Source organism: Canis lupus, chromosome 8 (genome assembly GCF_011100685.1).
Source record: "Canis lupus familiaris isolate Mischka breed German Shepherd chromosome 8, alternate assembly UU_Cfam_GSD_1.0, whole genome shotgun sequence".
NCBI classification, from domain to species: domain Eukaryota; kingdom Metazoa; phylum Chordata; class Mammalia; order Carnivora; family Canidae; genus Canis; species Canis lupus.
This window is the reverse complement of record NC_049229.1, coordinates 41,715,387-41,737,818: the sequence shown is the minus strand read 5'-3', so window position 1 is coordinate 41,737,818 and position 22,432 is coordinate 41,715,387. Positions and strand designations below refer to the sequence as shown.

Below are 22,432 nucleotides of genomic sequence, written 5' to 3'. Positions count from 1 at the left end.
ACCTTTTCCTGAGCATTTGCTGTAATCTTAGTAGTGTCTATCTATTAGCTCATTCATCCTTACAATACCCCCAAAAGTAGTTACTCCTATTATTCTCTCTTTCCCTGTAAGAAAACCGAGGCATAGAAATGTCAGGGAACATGCCCTACATCCCACAGGTGAAGGGTACCAGGAAATTGGAAAGGAAAGGGCAAGAGGGAGACCAGGAAGTTAGGATCTGGGACCCCCAGGCTTAACCACTTCATGCTATTTAAACCATGAATCATGGTTTATTGTTGGTGATGGCTCAGGAGGGAGGAACCCACATGAACTTTATAGGACATCAAGTTTCCTGAGGTTCATTTGCTTGGCAAATTTGTTGAACATCTTCTATATACAAGGCACAAAGACAATTAATACGTGGTCATACAACAAATGTTTCTAAGATAAAATTTTATTTTTATAAAAATGCATACCTATTTGTTAGACATTTTAGATTACACAGAGAGAAGCTTAAAGAAGGAAATAAAAATCACTTGTGATGTCACCATTCAGAGATGATTATGATTAGTTTTTTTGTACATTTACATGAATGTATGCTTTTGGAAAATCAAAATCATGTTAGTTATTCAGTTTTGAATGCTGCTTTTTTTTCCTCTTAACATTATATTAGATATCCATCAAGCAGCCATTAGTGCAAAGCGCAGTGCTAACTGTTGTCACAGAAGTGAACTGGGTCCAGAGGTAGACGAATGAGGCAGTGGAGGAGGAGCTGAGCCTTGAAGGAAGATTATGGGTCATGGGCCAAGGGTTGGGGGGTGGTGGTGGCAGTAGCAGCTCAGAAGGGCACCTCAGGTAGCAAAAGCAGTAAGATCTGAGGCCGAAGTGTCTCACAAAGGGCTTTGCCAGCCATCCCTAGGGGCTCAAGCCTCACTGTGTAGGTGGATAAAGATACACTAATGGGCCTTACTTGGGGAGAAGCATCAGATTTGTGTTTTAGAAAGACAGCTATTTCCATATATTCTTTCTTAGTGATAGCTGAATTGGAAAGGAAAAGGCAAGAGGGGAGACCAGCTGGCAGATGATTGGGGGCATCCAGGTGAGTGATGGTGACAGCTTGAAGCAGAGCAGCAGCAGTGAGAAAGGGGAGTCAAGAAGAAAAGATGATTTCAAAGATATTTAAGTGGTAGTAAGGACAGGAGGTAATGGCTGACTTGGCAGCTTTGCCATGTGACTTGCTTTGACAAATAAGATGTGGGCATAACTTAACCAGAGTTATGAAAAGTGTGGTGCAGTAGGGCTTGCTTGTCCCTGTGCCTCTGTGCTTGCCATGAGAAAGCATGCCAGGGATGAGAGACAAGTGAATCAGAGCCACCCCAGGTAAGGATAGGACACAGGCCCCAGATGACCAGCAGTCTCATGATTGAGGCCAGCCAAGATCTACCAACCCAGAGACGTGCAAGCTGTAATAATAAATGAGAGTTGATTTAAGAGTTGAGTTTTGAAATGCTTTGCTATGTAGCAATTACGAACTGATTGAGAAAGGTCTTTTTTAGTTGAATGCTGTGTGCCAGGCACTGTTCTAGGCACTGGGGATGTGGTGCTGAACCAGACAAAGTCCTTATTCTCAGGGAGCTCATGTTCGGGTAAGGATGTAGCAGAGAAAGCTGGAATGACCCCAGGGCCTCTGGCTGCTAGCTAAGTACAGAGTGGGGTCGCAGGAGGAAGACAAGTTTTGGGGGAAAGATGAGTTTGATTTAGGAAAGGAGTTGGAAATGTCTATAGGATGCTTAGGGGGAGGTGTTCAGGAAGGAGTGGGATACATAGGTGCAGAACATGGGAAAGATGTCTGGATGGGGACTAGAAGTTACCAACATAATAAAAAATAAGGAAATCATCTGGACCGGAAAGAGACAGAGTAAGTGCTGTGGCTATTCAGGGGAGGAAGAGAGGCCTGTGGCAGTGGGGATGAAGACAATTTTATTCTGAAGGTCACCTGGAAGTTGGGTTTGTACTTGTGGATGGTGAGAGGAGAAAGGCATAGGAAACACTCAGATAGGATCTGCAGAGGCAGGAGGGAAGCCCAGGAGAGCCAACCTGTGAGAATAAGGCTGAAAAAGGAAGCTGGAGTGAGATCCTAGAGAGTCTTGGGTCCCAGGCCAAGGGTACTGTGGTGTTTCATTGGGAAATGGGGGGGGTCCACTAAATGTTCCGGGGGAGGGGAGTGACACTAGGCACACATGTTTAGGAGATGATCAGTAGTGTGTAGTGGGATGAGTACTAAAGTAGAAATCAGGAGATGTGGATTCTCATCCCAGCCTTTCCATTCACTGGCCCTGGGATATGGGACAAACGACCTCTCTGAGCCCCAACTGTCTCTCTTTAAAAAATGGGAGTTAAACTACTTGCCCTTCTCATGATCTTAATTTTGTAAGAAACAACAACAAAAATGTGAATGAAAGTGCTTGGAAGAACACAAAGCAATGCCCAGGGCAGGGCTGGGGTGCGCTAGGTATTACTGTGACAAGGTCTGCTTTAGCTGAAAAATGAGGCTGGGATTCCCAGACAACCAGGCAGATTGCAGATGTGTCTTGTTAACCTCTGTCCCCTCTCCCACCTTGGCAGAGGTGTCAAGCCTGGGGTCCACTGGCAGCTGGCAGAGCTGGGATTCCCGTTTTCATGCTCTGCCTTCCTATTCCTGATGCAGCCCTGAATTCTCCCCCCATTGCCCCCTCCCTGCCCCCACATAAGCCTGCATTATTTAGACAGTGCCTGCCCCCAAGAGGCCTGTGCCAAGGCCTGTGCACAAGAGCCATTGCCCTCGGGGAGTATGCAGGCTAGCGAGTTGGATCAAGACAGCAAATGCCTTCTAACAGGAAGCAGGGTAGCATGAGATAAAGGGCCAAGTGAGTCACCCAGACAGTCATTGATGGAGGGCAAGGGAAAGCAGAGAGGTCTGTGGGCCAGGCCAATCTTCATGGAAACAGGATGGGGCCTTAAAGCCTGATGGGGCTTATTAAAAGAGAGGAGGGGAAGGGAATAAGAAGTAGAGAGGAGGATTCTCTCCTGTCAGCCCACTGGTTTCCTCTCAACATGGAAACTAAACACCAAAACCCACTTAATGGAGCAGTTAAAGACAAATGTGACCACAAGGAGCTGCTGCTTTACACCCATCAGGATGGTCATCATCAAAAATACAGAAAATAATAAGCGCTGGCAAGGATGTGGAGAAATTGGAAGCCTTGTGCATTGCTGGTGGGAATGTAAAATGGTACGGCTGCTGTGGAAAACAGCAAGCCGTTCCTTAGAAAATAAACATAGATCCAGTAATTCTACTCCTGGATATAAATCCAAAAGACTTGAAAGCAGAGACTAGAACAGGTATTTGTATACCCATGTTCATAGCAGCAGTGTTCACAATAGCCAAAAGGTGGAAGCAAACCATTAATGCATGGACAGACGGATAGTACAATGTGATGTATCTAGATAGATAGATCACAAAGGAATGAATATTATTCAGCCTTTAAAAGTGAAGGATATTCTGACACATGCTACAGCATGGATGAGCCTTGCAGACACTATGCTAAGTGAAATAAGCCAGTCACAAACAGACAAATGGTGTATGGTCCCACTTAAAAGAAGTAACTAGAGTAATCAAATTCACAGAGCTAGAAAGTAGAATGGTGGTTGCCATGGGCTGGGGAGGGGTTGGGGAGTTAGGGTTTAATGGGTATGGAATTTCAGTTTGGGATGATGAAGTTTTAGAGATGGATGGTGGTGACAGTTGCACAATAGTGTGAATGTACTTAATGCCACTGGAACTATCTACTTTAAAAATGGCTGACATGGTAAGTGTTGTGTACATGTTAACACACACACATACACAAAAGACATGTGATAGGTTGCTTAGAAAGATCTCAGAAAGGGATGCCTGGGTGGTTCAGTGGTTGAGCCTTTGGCTCAGGGCATGATCCTGGAGTCCCAGGATCGAGTGCCTCATTGCACTTCCCACAGGGAGCCTGCTTCTCCTTTTTTTTTTTTTTTTAAATTTTATTAATTCATTCATGAGAGACACACACAAAAAGAGAGAGAGAGGCAGAGACACAGGCAGAGGGAGAAGCAGGCTCCATGCAGGGAGCCTGATGTGGGACTTGATCCCAGGTGTCCAGGATCAGGCCCTGGGCTGAAGGCAGCGCTAAACCGCTGAGCCACCTGGGCTGCCCCCCTGCTTCTCCTTCTGCCTATGTCTCTGCCTCTCTCTGTGTGTCTCTTATGAATAAATAAGTAAAATCTTAAAAAAAAAAAAACTCAGAAATATGAGTGATGTGGAGTTGTTTGAGAAGAAGTGGAGGAAGAAATGGTGATCTCAGTGGATGGGCCTGATGAGAAATCAGCTAGCAGTGGAGGTAACTGGTGGGCCTGGACAGCCAGGTCTTCCACTGACCACAGATAATCCAAGAAAAAAAAAAAGCCTAGGGAGTGTAGCAGACACCTCCTTCCGAGTATCATTTGAATAGAGTTGGTCAGAGGAAACCAGTGGGACTTTTAAGTGTCTTCCCTTCCTTTCTCATGCCCACCTGGCCAAGGTAAGGAATGGGGAACGAAGTAAGGGACATGAAATAGGGCCAAGAATCTGGTAACCAAAGAGAAAGTAGAGGCAGGTTTGGAATCCCTTCCAGCCTGGTCATGCCAAGACTTGGGCTGGGCATGGGAGGGCGGGAGGAGGGGTTTCCTCCTTCCCTCCCTGCCCCCCTCACCTGTCACCTCTGTGTCCCAGCAGCCAGCCCCCCTCGGCAGCATGGCATCCTCGGCCGAGCCTCTGACGGCGCTGTCCCGCTGGTACCTGTATGCCATCCACGGCTACTTCTGTGAGGTGATGTTCACGGCGGCCTGGGAGTTCGTGGTGAACTTTAACTGGAAGTTCCCGGGGGTCACGAGCGTGTGGGCGCTCTTCATCTACGGCACCTCCATCCTCATCGTGGAGCGCATGTACCTGCGCCTGCGCGGCCGCTGCCCGCTGCTGCTGCGCTGCCTCATCTACACGCTCTGGACCTACCTGTGGGAGTTCACCACCGGCTTCATCCTGCGCCAGTTCAACGCCTGCCCCTGGGACTATTCCCAGTTCGACTTTGACTTCATGGGCCTCATCACCCTGGAGTACGCCGTGCCCTGGTTCTGCGGGGCCCTCATCGTGGAGCAGTTCATCATCCGCAACACCCTCCGCCTCCGCTTTGACAAGGACGCCGAGCCCGGGGAGCCCGGGGGCGCCCTGGCCCTGGCCAACGGCCACGTCAAGACAGACTGAATGGGGCTGGTGTTGGGGGGCGGGGGGCGCTCACGGACCGGGTGGACGGAGGTTCCCAGCCGGCGGGGTTACATCTCCCGAGCAGCACAAGCCCTGGCCCGGGCCCGGCCCCAGCCCCAGCCCCAGCCCCGCGGCGCCCTCCGCTGGGGGCGGGGCCAGCGGCGGGGGCGGGGCCAGGGGCGGGGCGGAGGTAGCAGAGCGACTCTGGGAGGCCCCGCCCAGCTCAGGCTGGCGGCCTCAGGCCTGTGGCTGAGCAGCGACTGGACACCCCCCGCCACCCCCCCCCCCCCCCGGGTGACTTTGGAAGCAGCAGGCCCTGTCCTGGCTAAGAGGCTCTGAGAACTGGGCAGAAGGTGGGAGGCAAGGCCCGAGGAGGCTTTGGGCTGCTGCGTGGCCTCCTCCCTCTCACCTGGTTTCGTTGGGCTTTGGCTGGTTCCATTAGGCAATATTCAGGTGCTTGCTTGCAACCAATACCTCCCCCGGGGGCCTGCTGAGCTGCAGCCTAAGGAGAGACTGGGCAGCCAGGAGGCTGCTTGGCAGCAGTGCTGGTGTGCAAGGGCTGGAGGCCTTCCCTTGGCTCCCCTCCCCTCCCCCAGGGCGCCGCTGCTCCCTTGGCCTTCTGGGGGCCCCCCCTGGTGCTGGATTCCCACCAACCTTGGGCTTTTGGAGGTCTCAATCCCTGTGTGTTCGGTGGCGTTTCCCCCTTTCCTCTCTTATTCTCAAGGCCTTTACCACTAGCAGCCCTTTTTCCGTGTCAGTCACCACGCCGGCTCTGTTCCCCAGCTCCCTGGCCAACACAGCAGCTGCCAGAGATAGATCCCTGAGAGGGACCCTGCCCACCCTCTTGCCGTCTTCCCTCCAATGACTGGGAAGTTCGCTTTTACACCTCCCCACCTGTCTGGTGGGCTGTGGCAGCGCCCCCTGCTCCCTGCACCCCCTTCCGGCAGTGGCCCAGCTAAAACTGAAGAATACCCTTCCCAACACACAGGCCAAGATGGGCCTCCCCAGACCCACAGTGGGACCTAGAGACAAATCAGTTTAGGGGAGCTGGGGGGTGGGAGGGAAGAAAGCATATGGTTTCTTTTCAAGCCAGTTGGAGTCAACAGAGCTTTCTAGAGGAGGAAGAAGCGGGTATCCAGTGTTGGAGACCCATGGAGAATAAGGGAAGGAGAAAAGAAGACAGCCTTTGAGCTTTGGGAAGGTCTTTGGAGCATCATTAGTGGGAAGGAGTCAGCTAGTTGTGCCGTAGTCCGAGCCCTGCAGCAAAACCTCTTCAGGGCGACCCCTGTCCCACCCCTCCCAGCAAGGCTGACCCTTTGAGCTTACTCCTTAAACAGTATTGACCCTGCCATGCTCATGGGCATTGTAACCTTGGTTGCCCCCACCTGTCCTCTGGGACAGGTCCATTGCTGGCAGTGGACAGGTGAAATCCTCACTCCAGCCCACTTCTGGCTCTGTCCCCACTCCCTGAGGGAGAGGTCCATCAGAATGCAACCTATGCCATGGTACATGGTCTCTTCTTGACCACACTAGGACTCTTAGAATTAGCCTTTCCCTTTTTATAGATCATTAAAAAAATGATAATACCACCTGTGGAGAGAATCTCCTCTTCCTTGCTCTCCTGCTTCGCCTAGACTGTGTACATAGCACCAGCCAGGGTGTGAGCCAGGGCTGGTGGGCTGGGGATGGGCAGGAGTGGTATCCTGGGATTGGGAGAGAGGCTGGGAGACTCTGCCTTTGACATGGTTGTGTTGTGCAGCTGGCCTGTCTGGGACAGGGTGAAGGGCATTTCCCAGCCTCTGTTTCCTGGCCAGGCTCTTTAAATCCAGGCATGAACTACATTCTGCAGGGCCCAGACCTACCTTCGAATTTACTGTGGTCCCAATTCCAGGGCTTTGGGGCATCCAGGGATTCAGGTTTCCATCTACAGGTGGAAGGGATTCCAGAGGAAAAAATATTGTCTGGATTCCCTGTCCCCTCTAGGAAATTATTTCCTTGGATTTGTCCCCTAACTCTGTGGTATCTCAGTCATCTGGACTCCCAACACCCTTCCAGGCCCCTCATGGGGACCCCCAGACCACACTACCCACCTTTGCCCTCCTCTACCATGACCGAATCTGTGGTCAGCTTGTTTGATGTCTGCCAGCACAGGGCCTCCGTGATCTCAGACAGAGCAAGCCCTCATATGGCGCATCAGGTCTGGCTACTCCAGATGTTGCCCAGTGGGCATTACCTGGCACCATCTTTTCTCTGGGCCCTACAAACTCTCAAGTACAGGAGGTTCCAAAGTAAACCTGACTGCCTGATAGGTGCAGAGCATTGTCTATCTGCTTCATCCACGTACCCCATGGCTCTTGCTGTCCCTCATAGGGCACAGAGTCCCTAGCAGAGGGAGGCAACCATCCAGGTCTTGAGCTCAGGGTCTGCAAGCTCATAATCCACCAGAGGTAGCCCAGACTTCAACTCTAGCTTTTCGGGGTATCTTCAGGGCCCTCATCCCCTAGTGCTCAGGCACCCCAGCTCTGCCAAGCGGTGGGGGTGCTGGCGGGAAGTCTGCTTCCTGTTTGTGAACCTCCAGTGTCCTGGGTCTCTCTCCACTGGACATGGCAGCATTTCTGAGTGACAGATTGCCACGTGCTGCCCTGCATGGTTGAAATGCTTCTGATGTCTGCTAGGCATCCTGTACCTTGTGCCCTGTCCCCTCTGTTGCCAGTAAGTCACAATGGCCTATGCTTATCTACAGCAATAATACATAGAGAGTGCCCATGAAATCCCCTTGTCTTAGTCCCTCACTCTCTGCATGGGTCTCCTTGGGGAGGTAGTGTCGAGTGGGTCAGTTCCTGAGAACCTGCATATATGAAGCTCTGGGCTGTGTAGACATCATCAGGGGCGGCGGGGATGCAGAAAGCAGAGAGGCCTGGCCCACCAGCTATGGCTAAGGCGGGGATAGTACCTTCCACCTTGAGGCTACCACAGACCCAGAGCTGCTGCAAGTCCCGGCTCTCCCACTTTAAAGTGGTGGTGGGGGGCGGGGGGGACTGTCTCCCAACTTCAGCAGCTCTTCAGGACACAGGACTGGTTTGTGCGCCCATTGCCTGCTCTGTCTCCATTGGTCTCTTTGTCTCTTCCTTTTCGCCTTTGTGCACATCAAATATACTGGTGTTTGTGTTCCAGGACTGGCTCTGATCCATCTCTATTTTTTTCTATTTTGGAGTCCCTTTTCTAGGGGCTGCTGGAGGCCAAGCCCCTTACACCGAGTCATGCTGCTGTCCTAAACCAAGAGGGCTGCTGGGGAGGGCAAGTGGCACTTCCTGACTGTCTTTTTCCCTATCTCTGCTCTGATCCTCCTGGTAACCAGAATTCTCCACCTAACCCCCCTACTCCTCACCAGTAGCATAAACCTGGCCCATAATCTTACTTTGGTCCTAGGCCGCCCAGGGAGGCCTAGGCAGATATCCAGGTTGGCTGCATCGGCTCTGGAGATGAGCTCCTCTTGAAACATTCCAGCCATGACCTGGGGTATCTCACAAGCCAAGAGGGGCCAAGGGAAGAGGCTGAGGGTACTCCAAAGGGCTAAGCCACCTTAGCCCCCTACTTTTCATTACATCAGAAGTGATGCTTTGAAGTAACAGAGCTCTGCATTCCTCCCTGGCAACTCTTCATTCCCTGAGAGGTGCATTTAGAGGGAGATCAAGAGTTGGGCACCTTCCTATTCTGGGTACTTCTGCTCTGTCTAGTGTCCCTCGTCCTCCTTTCCTCCCACCATGCTCCTGCCTACTTTCCTACTTCCAGATAGAACGTTGGGTTCAGAAATTGTTCAGTCAATTCAACTAAACCCAAATGGTTTGTCTCTCCCTAGCCCCCCCACCCCCCGCCACCCCACCACAGTCACTGATTTTCTGGATAGAACAGGCAAGTGTGCTCTCTGAGTCATTGTGAAGGCCCTCTGCCTCCCCCCACTCACTTGAAAGTATTCATTTCTTCGACTGAAACCTTCTTCCCTTACACAAGCAAGCGGGACACCTGGGTGGCTCAGTGCTTGAGCATCTGCCTTTGGCATGATCTAGGGGTCCTGAAATCGAGTCCTATATCGGGCTTCCCACAGGGAGCCTGCTTCTCCCTCTGCCTATGTCTCTGCCTCTCTCTCTCTGTGTCTCTCATGAATAAATAAATAAAATCTTAAGAAAAAAAACAAGGAAGCATAAAGCCCCAATAGCCATTTACATGTTAGTATAAACAAATATATAAGGCTTTGCCTTAGAGCAGGTCTTTAGAGAAAGAGTCAAGTGTCATGAAACAGGGCATACTTTATGGAGCTTCAGAGAAAAAGCAAGAGGTAGGGCTCAGAACAAGAAGTCTGAGGAGACCCAAGGCCCTTCTTAATTGGCCAGTTCCTTCTGTACTCTACTCAATGGATACCTTCCTTTATTGATACTTTCCTTTTTCATCTCCTCTGCCCCACCTCATTCAATCAAAGGGACCATCTGATGATGCTACATTGAGAGAAATGCCCCGGAAAAGCAAATGCCAAGGACATTGGCTGATCTTCTGACATCTGCCCACCCTTCACAAGAGCCTAATCTTTCATTAATAACAAGGAATGAATGACCATAACCTTGCCTTTCCTTCTGAGGTGCCCATCTCAGTAGGGTAGCTTGGTCCACACCCCTGCTGCAGCTGGGGATGGCTGGGCTGTCTGTGTTTGATGAGGGAAACAGGTACGGAAAAAGGTAGCAACTGGCTGATCACACCACAAGTTAGAGGGACTGGTCGTAATAATTTTAATAACAGCCGCGGTTCTTACCACTGTTAACATCAAGACTTGTACTGACCATGGGGACTGCAACTGGGCACAGTGCTGAGTGTGCATGCATGATCTCAAGTGTTCTCCCACTCAAGATGGGTACTGTTCTCTTGATCGTTAATAGAGGAAATCTGGTGGCAACCAGTCTGCAACACGGATTTACCACATTTCTCTGCAAGTCCCTTTTTGTTTCAGTGTAAGCAGAAGACTCTTTCAGGAGAATTTGTGATGAGATTACTTTGATGAGATTCCGGATGTCATTAGAGTCCAGCCCATCTGAATTCTATTCACAAAGAGAAATTAATCTTTAGGAGGGGAAGAGTTGGGAGTGGGGGGTTTGGGTTATAAGGAAGAAGGTATAGGATGCCATCTTAGCCAAGACCTAAAAAAATGGGCACAAGGATCACAAGGATCCCTCCTGTGGAGAGAGGGCTGTAAAATTTTTGGCTTCTGGCAGCCCTGGGTTTGGGACTGAAATCTTCTTACCCTCCCACATGTGGCTTTATTTTTGCCCTTGGCCTTTCCCTTTGCTTCTCCATCTCTTAAGATTAAGCCTGAGCCCCTAGCTTTTGGCACTCTCTGAGGGTTTGAAACAACTGGATGAAATCTTTCTCGAGTGTACATGAGAATTGGCCTGTTTTGTTCAATTTCTCATGGGACACCTACAGTGAGCCAGGGGGAGTCATGGGGGCGCTTACAGCTAGCCAGGGAGAAAGACGCTGGATGGATACTCACATAGATAAGTTACATCACTGCAATGTTGACTAGTCCTCCAAAAGAGAAACTTCTAACAGAGGAAGCTGACTCATCTACAGGAGTAGTTGAGGATTCCCCAGGGAAGGAGGGAGGAGACAAACACACAAACAAACTCACACACACTCACACACGCAGGGCAGACCCTCAGGTTGAATACTGGTGTTTCCACTGGTGGGCTCTCTGCTCACTGCAAATGCAGACATTGACTGTGCTGTGGGAGGTGCCTAGATGGGTACAGTGGAGAAGAAAGCCAGTACACAGTGGATATTTTAAGGAACCTTTGATGAATGAAGTCTGACAGTGTGTTGGCCCTAATAAGCCCACCCTGAAGACCAGGCTGAACATTCCAGGGCCCCACAGTCCCTTTTGGGAACCTGAAGCTATGTATCCTCTTTGAACAATGACCATTCCTACCATATCTGTGCCTACCACCATTGAGCAACCCGCTGTTCTACCCTCTTTTTCCAAACCATTAGTCCCCACAGAGCCCTGCCAGTTTCACTCTCAGAGTCTTTGGAGCTTGGCCCAAGACCCAGCTCCACTAATTTGCCCATTGCTTCATTCTGCGGATACATTTCTTGATGTGGGCAGAGATGTCTTTCAGTGCCAAGAGCTACAGAGGAGGGTCCATTGAAAGGCTGGACTGGCTCCATGCTTCTGTCACAATCATATCTTCCAAACAGAAAAGAAGCTTCCTGATTTATAAGAGTCCACCAGTGGTGAAGGGTTCTGAGGCTGAATCTTCTTAGTTTGAGTACAGAACTGTGTTAGTTTCCTAGGGCTGCCATAACAGATTGCCATAAACTAGGTGTGTTGTTTAAAACAGCACAGATTTACTCTCTCATAGTTCAGAAGTCAGAAATCTAAAATTAAGGTATTAACTGGGCTTTCCCTCTGGAGACTCTAGGGGAGACTCTTTCTTTGCCTCTTCTAGCTTCTGGTGGCTTTTGGCATGTCTTGGCTTCCTCAGCTTGTGGCGGCAGCACTCCACTTTCTGGCCTCACGGCCTGCTCCTCTTCTGTCTGGGTCTTCTCCTTTTCTGCCTCTTTCAAGGTCACTTTTCAATGGGTTTAGAGCCCATCACACCGATCCAGGATCTCATCTCAAGGCCCTTAGTTACATCTGCAAAGACCCTTTTTCCAAATAAAGTCACGTTCACATGGTTCCAAAATGTGACTAAACCTTTTTGAGGTGGGGGGTTGGGGGCACTGTTCAACCTACTATAGGGATTGAGGGGAGATTTCTACTGAAGCCCTTGCCTCCTATACCGATTAAGAGCGAGTGCTAGAAGTATCGTGTGGAGTAATCTGTGAGAGAATTCAAGGATTTAGGTTGGGGATGGAGCTCCCCCTCCCAAAACACATCCACCTGCTGTGGTTTTTCTGTTTAGATGCAGATCTGACCATTTCACTACCTACTCCAGACTCTTTAATGATCTCCCATTATCTTTAGTATCAAGCTCTCTGCCTCCTCCAGGTTTATACAGCCCTCTTGTGGTTTGGCCTCATCCCTCATCTCCTCATCAGTCCCGTGCAATCTGGAGAGAACAGCATGTAACTTCCCCGCAGCCCCTGCCCCCTGCCCCTGCCTCTCACTGGATCACTCTTACTCCTCTGGCAGCAGGCAGCATGGTCTCCATCTACCGCAGCTCAGGGTGGGAGCTGTCTCCCTGGAAACGCTCCGTATGACAGCCTGCCAGTGGCAGTGGATTTCATTCGTCCACCCACCCTGCTGCGCACCAGGTCCTGTGCTTGGCCCACGGCACAGCAGTGAGCAAGGCGGACTCATCTCTCCCCGCCCTGCGTGATGGCTTCACCTGAATTATAGGGTGCTGAGAACCCTGATGGGTTGATGGAGGGGAAAAGGAATGAACTCGATGTAGGGGTTGGCAACTATTTCTATGTCTGATATAACCAGGGGAGGGGGTGAAGTGGGAGGTGGAGTGAAGAGCAGGCTCCAGGTAGAAAGGAAGCCATGCGCAGAGGCTGGGAACTCAGAGAGAGCAGGGTCTCTGATGGTCTGCATTAGCTCCCAGGGGTGAACAGTGGCATTTGCAGGAAGCCGGGCCTAGATCATGAAATGGTCTTATAAACCAAGGCAGGGAGAGATGGATGATAAACAAGAAAATTACAGGTTGTAATACATTAAAACAGAGGGGTAGGCCAATGAACAAGCAGCTCCTTTAGACTGGGCAGCCCTGAGAGGTCTTTGGGGAGAGATGATACCTAGCCTGAATTCTGGATAATGAGGAGGGTCAGCCTGTGAAGATGGGGAAGATATTGTGCAGAGGAGACAGCTAGTATGAAGGCCCGAAGCTGGGAATGAGTTCAGATAGTCCGTGAAACGGATAAAAGGCCCCTGTGGCTGGTGCTGGAGAGGATGGGGGTAAGGAGGAGTGCAGGACAGGTATGGAGGTCAGAGTGTGGAGGCCCTCGGAGGCCTTGTCAGGGGGAGGGGATGGGAAAGAGAGAAGGAATTTTTAAGGATGGAGAATTGTGAGACCTGGCCCAGTCCCCCAGGGAGCCCCTCCTGAAGAGGAGGACAGCAGGCAGAGGCTGGGGTCCCTCATACCCTCAGCATGTGTTCTGTCCTCCTAGAGGCTGGGTCATGGGTTGAGTTAGCATAACTGAAAGGGGGGTCTGTTTGGTTTCTGCAAACCCTTCTCTCTACCTGTTACATAAACATTCTTGCCCTGGGGAAGATTGCACCAGGCTGGGTCCTGCAGGGCTCTACAAACTAAAGCTGTCTCTGTCTCTGTCTCTCTCTGTCTCCCTCTCTCTCACACACTCACCTCACCTCACCTCACCTCACCTCACCTCACCTCACATGCTCTAACCTTTGTGAGATGGGCCTGCAGAGGCCCTCCTGAAGCTACCTGGAAGCTCAAGTCCCCATCCTACCCACAGACCTGGGAGTCTCTAGGGTCTGGCAGTATTAGGACACCCTGGAGTAGGACAATGGTGGGGAAACAACACAGCTATTGAATCAGACAGACTAAAGTCTAACCTTGGCTCTGCCACTTTTTATCTGTACAGCTTTTGACGAGACACTGAGCCCCTCTGAGATTTAGCTCAGTGGATGCAGTTCAAATATAGTCAGTTTAGTTTAACTCACTGGGAGCACATTCTAGCTTCCTCTTTAAGACTGAGTGTAAAAGCAACTTTGGGGGTGCCTGGTGGCTCAGTTGGCTAAGTATCTGTCTGCCTTCAGCTCAGGTCACTATCCTGGGGTCCAGGGGTCTGGGATCCAGCCCTGCATCAGGCTCCCTGCTCATCGGGAAGTCTGTTTCTCCTTCTCCCTCTGCCTGCTGCTACCCCCCCCCCACCCCCCCGGCTTATGCTCTCTCTCTCTCATTCTATCAAATGAATAAATAAAAATTTAAAATATAAAATAAAAGCAACTGCATTGAAGGCTTAGAACAACCAGAGGGGGCATTAGATTCCAGTGCAGCGCAGCAAACATTTTTTTTTGTTGTTATGGCAAATATTTTTAAATGGAATATTAGACATTCCTGTTTTTAAGTTTTTTTTGGGGGGATGGGGGTGTACCTGGGTGGCTCAGTGGGTTAAGCACTTGACTCTTGATTTCAGCTCAGGTCATGATCTCAGGGTCCTGAGATTGAGCCCCAAGTTGTCGGGCTCAGCAGGGAGTCAGCTTTGGATTCTCCCTCTGCCCCTCCCCCTGCTTGCTCACGCTCTCTCTCTCCCTAAAATTAATAAATATATATTTAAAAATTAAAAAAAATTAAAATAAATGTTTTGGGGCATTGCCCCTAGGGGATTTTTCACTGGTCAACTCTGGCCCACCACCCTGCTGGTCGTAGGGTGACCACCCATCCTGATTTGTCTGGGACTACAGGGTTTCCTAGGATATGGGGCTTTCTGTACCAAAACTGGGAAAGTCTCATGCAACCAGGGCAAATTGGTAACCCTAGCTGGTAGGATTTTAAAACATCCTACCATTTAGGTTTCTTTTGTTTTCTTAGCATGTTCTTTGGCCTTTGCTTTAACTCCTTGGGGTGCTCCTCACAGTTCTCCAATTAATTCCTTTTTGGTTTATTTAGTTGGTTGATTCTGTTGCTTATAACCAACCCCTCCCCTACTCTCTGCACAGTAGTGAGAATCTTGTGCAGGTTGACAATACAGATCCCTGCTATACACTTGACTTCTTTTAAACATTTGTCACCTGTGATCAGATCTTTAGCCCTCACACTCCCTCTCCCTAACCTTCACAAGATGCCGCTCATGCCTTGAACTAACACCTCCTGTCTCATTCCCACTCCACCTCCAGGAGATCTTGCCTGTTACAGTCTAGGCTTGACACTCCTGCACTTGTCATTGAGTCTTAGGTTGACTGCTGAAACCTGGAGGAAGTTCTGACATGGGAGCACCCCAACCCAAGCTCTTCTCTCATAAATGGTAAAGCACCCAGAAGTGCAGATCATGACCTTTCAAGTTTTGTATATACCCCAGGATTCAGTTCTAATCCAGTTGAGATTAATCTGATTTAGGAGCTGCCCTTCTCTGCAGTAGGGTCCTTAGGAGTCCTTCAGAGGTAGGTAGCCTGCCAACCACCTCTGGGTGGACAGTCAAGATCATCTAGTGCTCACTTCTTCCTTGGTTTGCTCACAGACCCTCCTTTTTGCTGAACAAAAGCTGAGGGTCAAGACGGGGCAGAATCTTGTCTGGACCTCTTCAATACCAAAAAAAGCCAAGACTCCTCCTTGGATTGCTTTAGAAATGAACTCGAAATGACAGTAGGTGTTATTTTGCTGACTTTCACTCAATCTGTTCCCCCAGGGTTTAGGCCTGCTGACCAGCAGGACCAGATGGCGCCTTTTGCAGGACTATCTCATCATTTCCACCTTTGTATAGGCCCTGAACATCCTAAGAAACAACTCGTTTCCTTCTTTGGATTGACGTATCTGTATATCAGATATATTTTTCATATATTTTTCCTTTTTATAACCTGGCCAAAGACACTTGGCACTCAATCCTAACTTACACTTCAAGTCCTTGAGATGATGGCTGACCTTATTGCACAGAAGGATAAGGGCAAGGGGAAGGGAGAGGAAGGAAAGGGGAAGGACCAGGAAATGGAAGGAGCCAGATTGCTCTCCATTCATGATTCTCTTTTGCCACCAGCCCCTTTCTCAGTCTTTCTGGAACATGGCCTTCTACACTCTGAGTTGCCCTGAGAACTTCCTGATTGCCTAATGAAAAATGCAACATCCCAGGCCTTGAAATCGTTATACCTGAGATTGGATCCCAGGTCCCTGACTTTCTTGGGAGTTATGTAACCTAAGCCTCAGTTTCTTCATCTAAAAATGGGGCTAATACTAGTCCAAACCCCTCAGAGTTGTGGAAATCAGATGAGACAATGTTCAATAAGTACTTGGCATGCACTCAGTGTCAGATATTAGGAGAAATATTCTCCTTCGTTAGTCTCACAAGTCAAATACAAGCAGCTGTCACTCCAGTAAGCATTTCTGGACTCCTCTGGATGTGGTCATGGTGGCCAAAATCACTGGCTTTGAATGCTTCTGATCTGAACTGGTCTACTTGTTTTTAATAGGGAAACAAATTACTTAATCTCCAGACCACAAGTTTTCTCATCTGTAAAATGGGAATGAGAAAGCTTATTCTGTGGGATTATTGTGAAGGTTAAGTTAAATAAAATAATAAGTCTAACATGCTCAGTACAGGTCCACAATTCCTTATTGAAAACCTATGGGATTTTGACCCTGAATAGCCAAGGGAATATTGAAAAAGAAAACCAATGCCGGGGGCATCACAATGCCAGATTTCATGCTGTATTACAAAGCTGTGATCATCAAGACAGTGTGGTACTAGCACAAAAACAGACACATAGGTCAATGGGACAGAATAGAGAACCCAGAAATGTGCCCTCAACTAATACTCAGCAAAGCAGGAAAGAACATCCACTGGAAAAAGGACAGTCTCTTCAATAAATGGTGTTGGGAAAATTGGACAGCCACATGCAGAAGAGTGAAACTAGACCATTCTCTTACACCATAAGATAAACTCAAAATGGATGAAAGATCTAAATGTGAGACAAGAATCCATCAAAATCCTAGAGCAGAACACAGGCAACACCTTTTTTGAACTTGGCCACAGTAACTTCTTACAAGATACATCCATGAAGGCAAAGGAAACAAAAGCAAAAATGAACTATTGGGACTTAAACAGGATAAAAAGCTTCTGCACAGCAAAAGAAACAGTCAACAAAACTAAAAGATGATGTACAGAATGGGAGAAGATATTTGCAAATGACATATCAGATAAAGGGCTAATATCCAAGATCTATAAAGAACTTATTAAACTTAACACCCGAGAAACAAAAAACCCAATCATGAAATGGGCAGAAGACATGAAGAGAAATTTCACCAAAGAAGACACGCATAGCCAACAAGTGTATGAAAAAATGCTCCGCATCACTGGCCATCAGGGAAATACAAATCAAAACCACAATGAGATACCACCTCACACCAGTGAGAATGGTGAAAATGAACAAGATAGGAAACAACAAATGTCGGAGAGGATGTGGAGAAAGGGGAATCCTCTTGCACTGTTGGTGGGAATGTGAACTGGTACAGCCATTCTGGAAAATTGTGTGGAGGTTCCTCAAAGAGTTTTTTTTTTTTTTTAAGATTTTATTTATTTATTCATGAGAGACAGAGAGAGAGAGGCAGAGACACAGGCAGAGGGAGAAGCAGGCTCCACGCAGGAAGCCCGACGTGGGACTCAATCCTGGGTCTCCAGGATCACACCCTGGGCTGCAGGCGGCGCTAAACCACTGCACCACTGAGGCTGCCCTCCTCAAAGAGTTAAAAATAGAGCTACCCTACAACCCAACAATTGCACTGCTGGGGATTTACCCCAAATATACAGATGTAGTGAAACCCCGGGACACCTGCACCCCGATGTTTATAGCAGCAATATCCACAATAGCCAAACTGTGGAAGGAGCCTCAGTGTCCATAGAAAGATGAACGGATGAAGAAGATGTGGTCTATACATACAATGGAATATTACTCAGCCATCAGAAAGGACGAAGACCCACCATTTGCTTTGACGTGGATGGAACTGGAGGGTATTATGCTGAGTAAAGTAAGTCAGTCAGAGAAGGACAATCATCATATGGCTTCACTCATATGGGGAATATACGAAATAGTGAAAGGGATTATAAGGGAAAGGAGGGAAACTGAGTGGGAAGAATTAGAGAGGGAGACAAACCAACTAACTCTGGGAAACGAACAAAGGGTTGCAGGAGGGGAGGTGGGCGGGGGTTTGGGGTAACTGGGTGACGGGCACCAAGGAGGGGACTTGATGGAATGAGCACTGGATGTTATACTATATGTTGGCAAATCGAACTTCAATTTAAAAAAATAATAAAATTTTGGGCAGCCTGGGTGGCCCAGCAGTTTAGCACCACCTTGGGCCCAGGGCCTGATCCTGAAGACCCAGGATCGAGTCCCGAGTCGGGCTCCCTGCATGGAGCCTGCTTCTCCCTCTGATGTTCTTTTTCTCTGTGTGTCTCTCATTAATAAATAAATAAGATATTAAACAATAATAATAAAAATAAAAAATTTAAAAACCCATGGGATTTTGCAAAGCTTTTTGGATTTCATAAAAATAATATATTTATATGCTGTATATTTTGTAGCTTCTGGGCCAGGTGTGAGTCAGTACCTCATAGTCCAACACATTACTTCCACATGGAAATCTAGAATAAAAAAAAAAAAAAAGGAAATCTAGAATATCATATCAAGTGGGGGTAAATAGAAAACTCTAAATGGCCATACAATCCTTACCTTGTGAAACAGACAGGGCAAGTATAAAATGACAGATAACAAACTAAAGATCACAATAGTGGACTGTTCAAGATCACACGGTCCAGAATTGACAGCATGAGGATCCTTGGGTCATCTGAGTCCCAGGGACTCTCTCCATTACACCACACAGTGTGACAGACTCGACCCTACAACCATTCTCTTTGCTTAATGAACTTAATCCATACACATAAACACACAAAGGGCCTACTAAGTTTTCTTCTCATCTTTCTACATGTATGTATATATATTTCAACACTCTTTTCATATTCTGCTTTTTTTCACTTTGGTACCTGGTACATATTTCTCTGTGTGGCATCATATTGTCACTTTTAAAAACTATAGAGTCTTCCAGAATATTAATATAACCCAGATAGTTTAGCTATTCCCCTATCATTGAGAATTTGCATGTTTCCAGTTTTACGCTGTTCTAAAATAATGCACACTCACTTTAAACTTTGCCTTGGGGATGAACAAACACGTGGATCTGAAAACACCTATCTCCCGAGCCCCTGGCTGACTGGCAGCCTTTGGGAGATTGTATTTCCAGACACTTCAGCTATATATTTGTTGTTCCCAATCAACTAATCAATTAGGGTTTATTGAGTGCCTGTGTGGGGAACAGGGTGCTCTCTGGTGCTGGAGGAAGCGAAGAAGCATAAGCATAGAAGCACGATATTCTCTGAATCTTAGGAAGTGTACATGTAACCAAGCAGGCATTACAACTTCAAACCAAGTTGGGTTTGAGTTCAGCCAGTAAGGTCTTCTAAGCAGAACTGGTCGAGATGGGACCAGAATGTGACGGTAGTGGTGAATAGCAAGAACTTTAAATAGATCTCTGATTTATTCTTTTGCCTGTCAAGGGTGTTAGTTCTATTCAGGAAGAAGATGCTAAAAATGATAGAGTGAGTAGGAAAAACAAGGTCAGGGTTCCATGAAGCCTTCCCTAATTTGTCACATTTTACTTTCAGACTCTAATGGTGAGGGTCAACATTAAAAATCAATATAAAGTACCACTTCCCTGACTCCCCTTGGTGGGGCTCGGCAAAAGGATAAACAGGACCTGGTTGCTAGGTTTATCTTACTTCCCCTTAAACAAATTACTTAACCTCTCTCTGCCTCTCTTGCCCATCTTATCAAATGGGAACAACAGTAATAGTCTCATGGGACTCACAAGACTATAACAAGGATTGCTTGAGATCCTGACAAGTGCTTTAGAAAGAACAAAATGTTGCGTAGATGGTCTGAAGGAGGGAGGCTGGGACCACATCTCATTCAAGCACCCAGGACAGCGCGGGTCTGGCACACGGTAGGAGCTCAATAAATATTTGCTGAGTGTACAAGGGAAATGGCACATATTACCATGAGTCCTTAAAGGGCAGAGAACCCCACATCATTCCATCAACTCAGAGCCTTGAGGGGGTGGCTCCCTCCACTCCAGCTGCACCTCCATATCCATCCTCCCTAGTGCAGTCCCCAACCTATCACCCCTGTATCTACTACAAGAAGTTCTACATTCAGGGCAGCAGAGATTCAAAGCCTAAAGTTTATCCCCAGTGGAGGAGCAGAGGCAAGCACCGACCACAGGCCAATCTCCTCAGGTTTCAAGGGCTGCAGGACTCACTGCCACAAGGGACTGGCCAGCTCAGCCCTCATTTCCCGCTCCTGGCTGCTGAAGCAGGGGAATGCGAGGCCATTGTGTCAGCAGCCAACAGCAGCCCTTGGGCCAGTGGAGGACACCTGGTACCAGACAACAGCTGTGCCCTGATCTACCTCCAGCTGGGACCTCAGGTGCTCTATCATCTCCTAGACCAGCCAGGCTGCTGCTCCTGAGCATTCGGTACCAACAGCAGAGACCATCCCCCTGGCTGGCCTGAACTAGGGAGCCAGTTCAAAGTGACTCAAACCTGGCCCACTGGCTGGACTTTCCCAAGGAGCTTTCCTGCATTTCTTGAGTCAATGCCATCTTTCTCATTGTGATATCTGAGAGGACAGGATGAGCTGTGAAGATCTACAGCTGTGGGATTGTGACAACTAGTCACTTTCCAAAGCCTGATTTCTTTCCTCATGCCTTTGTCTCTGTATTTGCTCTCCACCCAAAACAAGATCCAGAGGGCAAGGCACATGGCTAACTCTCTCACGGCTTTCTCATTCCAGGGCTAGGAACTGTGTCTGCCCCAAAGCAGGTGCTTCATTAATATTTGTGAGTGAACAAATGGACTTTTTGCAATGTTTATTATAATAAATGATAGTTATTATAAATATGTGATTATTATAAATAACTTTAAAAAAGAAGCGGTAATTTACATAGTCTTTCAGGATTAACATATACACTGTCCTGCCTTACTCATTGATTATGTAGTCATTCAGCTATTCATATAACCTTGTGTTTGATCTGTAGGAGCTAAGAATTAAATAGTCGTATAATGTAGTCAGGGCTATCAGACAGGGGCATAAACTTCTATGAGTGTCTCTGCTGGGGAGATTTGACCTAATCAGGGAGGTCAGCAGAAGCTACTTGGAGGAAGTTCATTTGAGCCAAGATCCAAACAAAGAAAGTCATTAACTGGGAGCCACAGAATACTGGAGAAAGAGGAGATGCCATGTGAAAGGCCCAGTGGCAGAAGGGAATGTGCAAGGAGGAGAAACTGAGGGTCAGCTGGGGAGTAAGGAGTAAGGGAATAAGACTGAGTCAGCCACCTTGGAGGGGACAGAGAAGCAGCAGATATTCAGTAGCATCCAGATGTGCTCGATAGGTGCCGTGGGCCAGGGCAGGGTGCCCTTTAGGAGGTATCATCTGCTCCAGGAGACTGTTTCCAACCCCCCAGTCTACGTTAGGGCCCTCCTTTGTATTCCAGTGGGATTGAGGGCTTCCCATAATTATTTAACTTATCAAAGTTTACTTCAATGATCTGTTTTCTTACTTTTTGGCTTCCTCATCTCTTGGCTATTCATCTTATGCATGCATACCTGACACAATGCCAAGGACATGATGGTGTCTCCATTAGCGTTTGACGAATGAATGCATGGAGAGCCCTCAGATCACAGAGCACATTGGATATGTCTTTGAATCTCTGCCTTCTCAGGAAGCCCCCCGCTGAGTCCTGTGCTGCAAACAGGAAAGAGGGGATAGTGGTCTATGCTGATTTTTGGAGGAGAATGGAACCAGAAGGCTGGAACAGGGAAAGGTTGGGGGATGCTATGCAGTTAGTGTTACATGAAGGAAAGAAGGATTTATAAAACGATCCTTAATAGAAAGGAGGGCAGACAGTATCAAGGAGGATTTGTTTACCAGATGCTGAAAAGAAATTTCAACAGGTAAAGTTGCATGAGATTATAAGGATGAAAGAGAATATCAACTGATATTTAACAGATTCTCACGTATTATGTGCCGAGCACTGTTCTAAGTGTTTTTAAAGTAAGTTATTATGCCATTTAAATCCTCATAATGATTGCATGGAGCAAGTAACTGACTCTATTTTATTTTTTATTTTTTTAAAGTTTTTATTTATTTATTCATGAGACACACACACACACACACACACAGGCAGAGACACAGGCAGAAGGAGAAGCAGGCTCCATGCAGGGTGCCTGACATAGGACTCGATCCTGGGTTTCCACCTTCACCCTGGGCGTGAAGGTGGCACTAAACCGCTGAGCCACCCAAGGATCCCCTATGACTCTATTTTATAGGTGGAACAAAGAGTACTCCTCCTTACCCTCCACCCTACCTCTGG

The 22,432-nt window shown here is 48.0% G+C and overlaps 1 protein-coding gene across 23 annotated transcripts in view; it reads left to right on the top strand.

Moving 5' to 3' along the window:
- The window catches only part of TMEM229B (transmembrane protein 229B), a 41,104-nt gene extending 32,644 nt beyond the window's left edge, over window positions 1-8,460 (top strand). For 21 of the 23 annotated variants that reach the window (XM_038545009.1, XM_038545000.1, XM_038544998.1 and 18 more), the window contains one exon: window positions 4,760-8,460. In XM_038545009.1, coding sequence (XP_038400937.1) covers window positions 4,778-5,284 — 507 coding nt within the window. In that variant the 5' untranslated portion in view covers window positions 4,760-4,777 and the 3' untranslated portion in view covers window positions 5,285-8,460. Of the gene's footprint in view, window positions 1-4,756 lie in introns of all 23 variants that reach the window. The other 2 variants (XM_038545017.1, XM_038545020.1) reach the window with 1 other exon arrangement.
- Window positions 8,461-22,432: the final 13,972 nt, after the last annotated feature.